At 36.9% G+C, this 9,630-nt stretch overlaps 2 protein-coding genes across 2 annotated transcripts; both read left to right on the top strand.

Annotated features, from left to right (window-relative positions):
- Positions 1-3,271: 3,271 nt before the first annotated feature.
- LOC147305016 (uncharacterized) lies at positions 3,272-5,067 on the top strand. The gene is made up of 5 exons (XM_086277207.1): positions 3,272-3,599; positions 3,701-3,772; positions 3,978-4,061; positions 4,146-4,277; positions 4,372-5,067. The coding sequence occupies exons 1-5, from the start codon at positions 3,347-3,349 to the stop codon at positions 4,653-4,655; spliced, it is 825 nt and encodes a 274-aa protein (XP_086133333.1). The 5' UTR covers positions 3,272-3,346; the 3' UTR covers positions 4,656-5,067.
- A 1,882-nt stretch (positions 5,068-6,949) lies between these two features.
- On the top strand, positions 6,950-9,215 carry LOC147305015 (uncharacterized). Its single transcript, XM_086277731.1, has 7 exons — positions 6,950-7,200; positions 7,286-7,357; positions 7,541-7,735; positions 7,837-7,908; positions 8,114-8,197; positions 8,282-8,413; positions 8,508-9,215. The coding sequence occupies exons 1-7, from the start codon at positions 6,957-6,959 to the stop codon at positions 8,789-8,791; spliced, it is 1,083 nt and encodes a 360-aa protein (XP_086133857.1). The 5' UTR covers positions 6,950-6,956; the 3' UTR covers positions 8,792-9,215.
- Positions 9,216-9,630: the final 415 nt, after the last annotated feature.

The following is a 9,630-nucleotide window of genomic DNA, read 5'->3' as shown; positions in this document are numbered from 1 at the left end:
TGCAAGTGCACAAACATTGCAAAAAACAAAACAAAACAATACTGTGAAACACCAGTCAGAAAAGAACCATAAAGACACAAGACAGTGCAATACAAAACTGCAACAACGACAGTGGGTTGTGCAAAAGACTGAGCATTGTACAAAAAGTAACTTGATGTATGAAGTGTGTGTGTGTGTATGACATTGTTCAGTCTAAATCATTTGTAGAAGAGTTTTGCTGTAATAATATTTACATTTATAAGCTGTATCAAGAATAGTAAACTTCCTTTATATAAAGGTTTATTGAAAAAGCAGTGCGACAGCAGTATTTAATCAAGCATTAAGCTTAATATTTAATCAAGGAAGTATTAATTAATTTATTTTGTAATCTTGGACATTTTTGATATTTACTCTTTCATGTTCATTTTTGGAAATTTTCTTGGTTGTTATATGCCAAATGCCACCAGTGTTTCAAATATTAGGCATTAAATATCACTGAAAACAAGCGAATCACCTAAATAAGAAATGACGAACGAGGTGTGTTCCTGAGACCCAGCCTGTTTATTATGTCTTCTGTAATGGACAAAAACAGTTAAACTGAAAGACCCCCCCGGTTTTCAGGACGATAAGTTAACGCTCACAATTATTTAATATTGAAATTAACTATAACAGTTCCCTCTAGTGGAAACTCTGGGGAACTGTGAGCTGGAAATGCAGTTTTGCAAAGAGTGTGCTGTTTAAGAGGCAGTTTGCCCACAAATGAAAATTATCTAATAAACCAGCATTTGCTTTAAAAAGAGCCTTTTTGGAAGTCAAATGATAATGCTTTGTAGCTATATTGCAGTGTTAAAAGAAACTTGTCTCCCTGCTTTACCTGTTGCTTGGGTGTACATTAGTCTTAGGGCAGGTTGCAGACTAGTAATGATGATTTGTACTGATTAGAGTTTTTGTTTGTTTGTTTGTTGTTGTTGTTTTTAACCAAAATGTGAAAGAATATTAATCTTGAACTATTTCTTGTTTTGTTTTATGTTGTTTGCTTTTAGAGTTGGGTTTTCTGTTGCAACTGTTTTATGTCATCACAGGCTCAGTCAGCACAGTCCATCCTCTCTAACTTAACTGGAAAGGTCAACATATTTGTAAAACAATAACTTTTTAAATCTCAGTTTGACTTTGACTTGTTTTTCAGAGAGTTGTTGATGTACATGGGGGGCGAAGATCACACGTGGATGTTTAGCTTTCAAGTGGGTGTTTTTGTTTGTCTCCTTGCTCTTTATAATCCAGACTTTGTTCTCATGCTTGGTTTATCGGTTTATTGAGGAAGAACAGAAAATGGTCTTTAATACTCATCTGAACTTGAGGAAGACCATGTTTGGTCTATGACTGTAACTTGTTTTTTTTTGTGGAAGGTTGCTTAGTGCTGTCATATACATATACAAATACACCAAAGCATAGCTATTTTGATTTCAATACTTTTTTTTAATTACATGTGAACAACTAAACACCAATTTGTAATTCTCTACTGTTGGACTTATGAATCTGTTATCTGTTTGTATGCCATAAATGATATGTTTCTGATAAGTGCTGTCAGTTTTATGAGTTTACAAAATGTATTTGATGTTGTCAAATTTGTGTTTTTTAATTTCCCCTTTGAAGCCTTCAGTCAGCCATATTTCAGACTGAGCCATCACTTCATGGTTAGAATAAGTTTGACCTCTTAAACTTTCAGTTAGTACTGATGCTGTTTCTCAATGTCATAGTACTTAATAAGCAATTTTCTGCCAGAATCGTTAGTCAAAGATTTCAAATAGATTAACAGTGGCTGCAAGTTGATTTAGTTAAACCAGTAGATTAGATCTACTTGACTTTCATCACAATTTGTGATTCAATGGAAAAGATACACCTTTATAACAGCAATGTGAACTGTGAACTGTCAGAAGTTTTCTGATGACTCTGCGGTGGTTGGATGCATCAGCAGGGATGATGAGACAGAGTACCGGGCTGTGGTCGACTCCTTTGTCACGTGGTGTGAGCAGAATCATCTGCAGCTCAACGTGGCAAAGACCAAGGAACTGATCGTGGACTTCAGGAAGACCAGGAAACACTTGACCCCTGTTTCAATCCAGGGGGTCAGTGTTGACATTGTGGAGGACTATAAATACCTTGGAGTACACATTGACAATAAACTGGACTGGGCTAAAAACACCACAGCACTTTACAGGAAGGGCCAGAGTCGTCTCTATTTTTTGAGGCGACTGAGGTCCTTCAACATCTGCCAGAAAATGCTGAGGATTTTCTATGAGTCTGTGGTGGCCAGTGCGATCCTCTATGCTGTTGCATGCTGGGGGAGCAGGCTGAGGGTCGCAGATGCCAACAGACTTAATAAACTGATCCGTAAGGCCAGCAATGTTGTGGGGATGGAGCTGGACTCCCTCAAGGTGGTGTCGGAGAGGCGGATGCTGTCCAAGATAAAGACAATGTTGGATAACACCTCCCACCCACTCCATGACATGTTGGTCAGTCACAGGAGCACGTTCAGTGAGAGACTGAGATTACCGAAAAGCACCACTGAACGACACAGGAAATCATTCCTGCCTGTGGCCATCTCCCTGTACAACGCATCCACTTAACACACTGTTTGCTGCTACAACTACACATGTTTCTTTTCCAAATATTTATTTATAAGTGACTTATGTATGTATGTATGTATATATATGTATATATTGTACTATTCTTAGTTAGCGTATTGTCTGTCTTGTCTTAATGTTGGTTTAAAATGGAGCACTGTAACAAAAAATAATTTCCCCCAGGGATCAATAAAGTATTCTGATTCTGATTCTGATTCGGTCTGCTGTAAATAGTTTTTTGGGCCATCCACTTCTTCTTTTGTCGAATTTCCTCACATTTCTTAAATAAACTTTGCACACCATACTGATATAAACCAAGTCTTCAGCTGATAACTTGGGAGTCATCTTGTTGGTGCACAAATACTATTCATTGTCCATCGAACTATGCTATCTTTGGTCAGTTTCATAGATTCAACTAAAGAAATCTGAACCAATTATGTGTTTTTGAGACAAACTCCTTCTAAATGAGTGAAAAAGCAGCCTATGTCCAAAGAACAACTTTGAAAGGCTTTCAGAAAACCTGGAGAACTATTGCTCAAGACTATAAAAAGAAAGTCATTTTAAAAAAAACTAAAAGGAAATGAGGGGTAGCTCAAGGCCATAGTAGGTCAGAAGTATTAAGTGTTATCTTCTGCACGTGTTTATAATAAAATAATTCTGCCAATGATTGACCCAAAATTCTTGACAATCAAGACGCTATATAAGGCTGGACCTAAGACAGAAACAACAGTAAACTGGACACTATGAGTTGTAAGATGACAATGCTTTTTCCATTGTTGCTGCTGACCTTCCTGTCAACAGCCAGGCTTGAAACAGAGTCTGACAATGAAATAATTCCACAGTTAACGGAAACTGGATCCCAGGAGAGAGGACAAGCAAAAGCTTCTGATCAACAACACAACTGTGTTACTGACATCAATTCTGTGCTGAGAGAGATGAGTGCCTTGTTGGGTGCACTGAAGGTTGAAGTGAGATACTTGCGAGAAGACAATGAAGGTAAAGTATAATGTGTGGCCTGAGAATCCATTTAATTAAACCACTGGCATGGTGTCTGCAAATATGTCATGCTATTTTTAATTATCTATTTATTTATTTAGAACAAGCAGCTAAGGTGAGAGAACTGGAGTTGCAAAAGACTGAGCTGGACAAGCTGAAGGAACAATATCAAGGTATATATACTCAGCAGTGAAAAATGATGAATAATTAAAGACCATGAGGAAAATGCTCGGTCTGTTTTTTTTTTCTGGACATCATGAAATATGATATATTTAAATATATCTTTCAGTAACTGACACCAAAGTAATGAATATTTACAATGTAACTCAGGTTTTGCTCATTTTTTCTTTTTCTTTTAACCAATTACTCTGATTACAGCACAGTCACAAGAACTGATCTCCATTAAAGCTAAGACAAATACCACAGAAAACCAGGTGGAGGCTCTAAAGAGAGAGAGAGAAGGTTTGTGAATTTAGAAACAAGCTCATTATTGCAACAGTCAATGTAACATCAGTCATTTTAACGTGCTTTTGTCCTCTGTCTCAGTGAAACAAGTGGCTTTCTCAGCCTCTCTGCTAGCTGCGGGGTCGGGAACTGTTGGACCGTTTAACACACACACACCTCTGGTCTTCAGACGTGTCGTCTCAAATATTGGAAATGCATATAATCCACATACAGGTATGCATCTATGAGAAAAAGAAAAATCTGACTTTATGACAAAGTTGAGATCATTGTAGGTGACAACTCTCTATTTGATTTTAACATCCCACAGGATTTTTCATTGCACCAGTGAGAGGAGCTTACCACTTTGAGTTCTACATTGGTGCACATGGTCATGCAGCTCATCCTACTGGAGCTGTGTTGATCAAGAATGGCGAGCATATTTTTATTGCCTATGAACACCAGAATTCCCATTATGGAAGTTCTGCTAATGGTGTCACGTTGTTATTAGAGGTTGGAGATGTTGTGTTTTTGCGCCAGTGGGTTAACTCAAGGATTTTTGACAATGAAAATCACCATAGCACCTTTAGCGGCCATCTGCTTTTTACCATGTGAGCAGAAAACAGTTGTTAGTTTGCTCGTGCACACTCCGCAGCAGTATGAAGATGTTCTCTGTACTGATATTTGTATGAACCCGACTGACAAAAATGCTAAACAAAAATAACATTTGCAACAAGAAAAAAAATCGAAGATGTTTTTCATTTACACGTCTTTACTTGCATTAAAAAAGTACCTCAGCACCTGACTGTTAGTTCCGTGCCAGATTTAATTTGGTGTAGAATTTTCTAAGACAATTGTACATATTATGATTATTTTATTTTTTTGGTTTGTTTTGTAGAAATGTTTTATGTGATGAAGACAATTTTCAATTTACCTTTATATCTATGAAAGAATCAACCTTTGTGTTCTGTTTATCGAGTAAGCTGTACAGCAATCATAATTCTAATAAATATATATGAAATTAAATATTGGCATGTTCTGTTACATTTTATGGACTTTTACTTAACTTGAGAGAGAGATAAAAAGAGAGACGGAGAGAAAGAGAGGTAATATCTGAGTTCATATAGGCTTAAAATTTAAGCAGCATTGCTCTTTAGTTGAAGATTTAGGTAGTTTTGAGCCAGCACTATACCAGTGCAGATTACAAAGAGCAAATGGAGTAATAGTAAACACCCCTTAATAAGCTGCCTCAATAGGTTGAAAGTATCAGCGTTGGTATTGAAACTGCAAATGTGGTAGCACTGTATTTATCAGTTCCAGTGTGCCACAGCAGCAGTATTTGCTTAGTGTTCTGAAAGGATGTTGATGTCCTCTGTACTTGTGTTTTGAGTGGTCATTGGCCTCCAACATAATCTGTGCTGCTCTCTGTCCCAACTTTAATTTTAATTTTTTTGCATAAATGAGTGTGATCACATCAAGAGGGTAAAATGAACACGGTTAACAAAGATGTGAGAAATATGCCAATAAATAGGTGCTGCTAATAAATACAGGCATCGCAGACCAGCATGATATTTGAAACTGATTTACTGATATCATCGACATAACACACAATGCATCAAATAAATGCATAGCTGTTGTATTTTCAGGCTTTTGTAAACTTCTGGTTACAGTCTCTTTTACACCCTCTCCAACTCTACCTCCATTTATTCAGCAAGAATAGACTCAATAGGCCCTGTGCACAACTGAGCTAAACGAATAGTACATTGTCTTTGCTACAAGCAAAATAAACCTCACATCCTGAATGGCTGGTCAATGCTGGTCAAATTGTCATCAGTAAAGAGGTAACTGATGCTGGACTAAGCAGAGTTGCAAAAAAAAAAAAAGACACGCTGAACAGGCTAATCAGAGTAAAGATTTTGGATGGGCAAAAGAATGCTGAAAAAAATATTCGAGAGAGATAAATCTAAGTTTGAGTTCTTTTGATCCCAAGGAACATTTGTGGGAAGTATTGACAAAGATATGCTATGCTATATTTATGCTATCTTTATATCTGTAAATATATATATATAAAATTAAATTGATTGAGGGATTGAAGAGGTATTGAGAAATGAAGGGGACCACTATATTTGGCAATGCCATGCAATGTCTTGTCAACACTTAGAAGTACAGAATTATTGAAATCTTCTTGAAGAACACTGGCTTTATATATAAAAAGAAAAACAACAGCAAAAACAACAAAAAATATGCTACATATCCCAAATACAGTAAGAGTCATTAATCACTCCTGTATCTAAGTCACAGTGGCCTTTTTGTAACCGTACCTATATACTGTTTTTAACCACAAAACCACTGGAAAACACTACACACATACACCCAAGAGTCAGAGTCTAAACCCAACCAAATTATTGATTATCACATTTCTAGATGAAAGATTTTTTTGTTAAATGTTTATAGGCCCGTGAGTCTTTGGCACTGGCACTGCAGAATAGTTCTGTCTGTAGTAAAATCCATCATCTATTTTCTTGCCCACTTATAGAGTTCAAATGTGGGTTTGTTGGAGCCTGTCCCTGCTGTTATTTGGCAAAAGGTGGAGTACACCCAGGACTGAGCCCGAGTCTACCACATGGCCAACACAGAAAGATAGACCACCATTCACAATCCCATCTATAGTTGATTCAAAATAATTTATTTTCATTTGATGAATGAAAAATGTGTTGTTATTAAAAAACTGGGATTTTTTTTATACTTACAACATTTTGAGTGTAGTGTAAATACGACAAGTCCAAAGTAACAGTGCTATCTCCTGGGAATGTTTCTGATGAAACATCCATGGTAATGATTGACCAGACAGTCACCGACATTAAAGACACTATATAAGGCTGGAGTTAAGAAAAAACACTGAACTGCACAAACTCCATGAGATCCAACATGACAGTGTTTTTTCCATTGTTGCTGCTAATCTGCACTCTCTCTACAGTTCAACTTGAAATAAACTCTGACAGCAAAATTATTCCACTTTTAAATCAGGGAATGGAAACAGCACAAACCTCTGACCCTGAGCAAACATGTAAACCTGACATCAATTCTGTTCTGAGAGAGATGAGTGCCTTGTTGGCTGAACTGAAAGCAGAGATTAGACACTTACAGAAAGAGAATGAAGGTACAGTAGTATGTAATGGCACAAGAAACCACTGCTTTAATTCACTGAATTATGTCTTACTTTTAATTTTTTTCTGTTTTTTTAGCACAGGCAGCTAAGGTCAGAGAACTGGAGTTACAAAAGACGGAGTTGGACAAGCTGAAAGAACAGCACGAAGGTTAGTTTTGGGTGAATAGTTTATTTTTATAATATAATTCTGCCAATGATTGACCCAAAATTCTTGACAATCAAGACGCTATATAAGGCTGGACCTAAGACAGAAACAACAGTAAACTGGACACTATGAGTTGTAAGATGACAATGCTTTTTCCATTGTTGCTGCTGACCTTCCTGTCAACAGCCAGGCTTGAAACAGAGTCTGACAATGAAATAATTCCACAGTTAACGGAAACTGGATCCCAGGAGAGAGGACAAGCAAAAGCTTCTGATCAACAACACAACTGTGTTACTGACATCAATTCTGTGCTGAGAGAGATGAGTGCCTTGTTGGGTGCACTGAAGGTTGAAGTGAGATACTTGCGAGAAGACAATGAAGGTAAAGTATAATGTGTGGCCTGAGAATCCATTTAATTAAACCACTGGCATGGTGTCTGCAAATATGTCATGCTATTTTTAATTATCTATTTATTTATTTAGAACAAGCAGCTAAGGTGAGAGAACTGGAGTTGCAAAAGACTGAGCTGGACAAGCTGAAGGAACAATATCAAGGTATATATACTCAGCAGTGAAAAATGATGAATAATTAAAGACCATGAGGAAAATGCTCGGTCTGTTTTTTTTTTCTGGACATCATGAAATATGATATATTTAAATATATCTTTCAGTAACTGACACCAAAGTAATGAATATTTACAATGTAACTCAGGTTTTGCTCATTTTTTCTTTTTCTTTTAACCAATTACTCTGATTACAGCACAGTCACAAGAACTGATCTCCATTAAAGCTAAGACAAATACCACAGAAAACCAGGTGGAGGCTCTAAAGAGAGAGAGAGAAGGTTTGTGAATTTAGAAACAAGCTCATTATTGCAACAGTCAATGTAACATCAGTCATTTTAACGTGCTTTTGTCCTCTGTCTCAGTGAAACAAGTGGCTTTCTCAGCCTCTCTGCTAGCTGCGGGGTCGGGAACTGTTGGACCGTTTAACACACACACACCTCTGGTCTTCAGACGTGTCGTCTCAAATATTGGAAATGCATATAATCCACATACAGGTATGCATCTATGAGAAAAAGAAAAATCTGACTTTATGACAAAGTTGAGATCATTGTAGGTGACAACTCTCTATTTGATTTTAACATCCCACAGGATTTTTCATTGCACCAGTGAGAGGAGCTTACCACTTTGAGTTCTACATTGGTGCACATGGTCATGCAGCTCATCCTACTGGAGCTGTGTTGATCAAGAATGGCGAGCATATTTTTATTGCCTATGAACACCAGAATTCCCATTATGGAAGTTCTGCTAATGGTGTCACGTTGTTATTAGAGGTTGGAGATGTTGTGTTTTTGCGCCAGTGGGTTAACTCAAGGATTTTTGACAATGAAAATCACCATAGCACCTTTAGCGGCCATCTGCTTTTTACCATGTGAGCAGAAAACAGTTGTTAGTTTGCTCGTGCACACTCCGCAGCAGTATGAAGATGTTCTCTGTACTGATATTTGTATGAACCCGACTGACAAAAATGCTAAACAAAAATAACATTTGCAACAAGAAAAAAAATCGAAGATGTTTTTCATTTACACGTCTTTACTTGCATTAAAAAAGTACCTCAGCACCTGACTGTTAGTTCCGTGCCAGATTTAATTTGGTGTAGAATTTTCTAAGACAATTGTACATATTATGATTATTTTATTTTTTTGGTTTGTTTTGTAGAAATGTTTTATGTGATGAAGACAATTTTCAATTTACCTTTATATCTATGAAAGAATCAACCTTTGTGTTCTGTTTATCGAGTAAGCTGTACAGCAATCATAATTCTAATAAATATATATGAAATTAAATATTGGCATGTTCTGTTACATTTTATGGACTTTTACTTAACTTGAGAGAGAGAGATAAAAAGAGAGACGGAGAGAAAGAGAGGTAATATCTGAGTTCATATAGGCTTAAAATTTAAGCAGCATTGCTCTTTAGTTGAAGATTTAGGTAGTTTTGAGCCAGCACTATACCAGTGCAGATTACAAAGAGCAAATGGAGTAATAGTAAACACCCCTTAATAAGCTGCCTCAATAGGTTGAAAGTATCAGCGTTGGTATTGAAACTGCAAATGTGGTAGCACTGTATTTATCAGTTCCAGTGTGCCACAGCAGCAGTATTTGCTTAGTGTTCTGAAAGGATGTTGATGTCCTCTGTACTTGTGTTTTGAGTGGTCATTGGCCTCCAACATAATCTGTGCTGCTCTCTGTCCCAACTTTAATTTTAATTTTTT

The sequence above is a fragment of the Aulonocara sp. 'chitande type north' Nkhata Bay genome, linkage group LG20 (assembly GCF_057382095.1).
Source record: "Aulonocara sp. 'chitande type north' Nkhata Bay isolate Kocher_YH1m ecotype deep benthic linkage group LG20, A_spYH_male_GT1.1, whole genome shotgun sequence".
NCBI classification, from domain to species: domain Eukaryota; kingdom Metazoa; phylum Chordata; class Actinopteri; order Cichliformes; family Cichlidae; genus Aulonocara; species Aulonocara sp. 'chitande type north' Nkhata Bay.
This window is presented reverse-complemented; position numbering and strand designations above follow the sequence as displayed.

Coding starts and splice junctions, on each gene's coding strand:
- LOC147305016 (XM_086277207.1), top strand. CDS start 3,347: ATGAGTTGTAAGATGACAATGCTTTTTCCATTGTTGCTGCTGACCTTC. Junction 3,600..3,700: donor CTTGCGAGAAGACAATGAAG/GTAAAGTATAAT, acceptor TTATTTATTTAG/AACAAGCAGCTAAGGTGAGA. Junction 3,773..3,977: donor GCTGAAGGAACAATATCAAG/GTATATATACTC, acceptor CTCTGATTACAG/CACAGTCACAAGAACTGATC.
- LOC147305015 (XM_086277731.1), top strand. CDS start 6,957: ATGAGATCCAACATGACAGTGTTTTTTCCATTGTTGCTGCTAATCTGC. Junction 7,358..7,540: donor GCTGAAAGAACAGCACGAAG/GTTAGTTTTGGG, acceptor TCCTGTCAACAG/CCAGGCTTGAAACAGAGTCT. Junction 7,909..8,113: donor GCTGAAGGAACAATATCAAG/GTATATATACTC, acceptor CTCTGATTACAG/CACAGTCACAAGAACTGATC.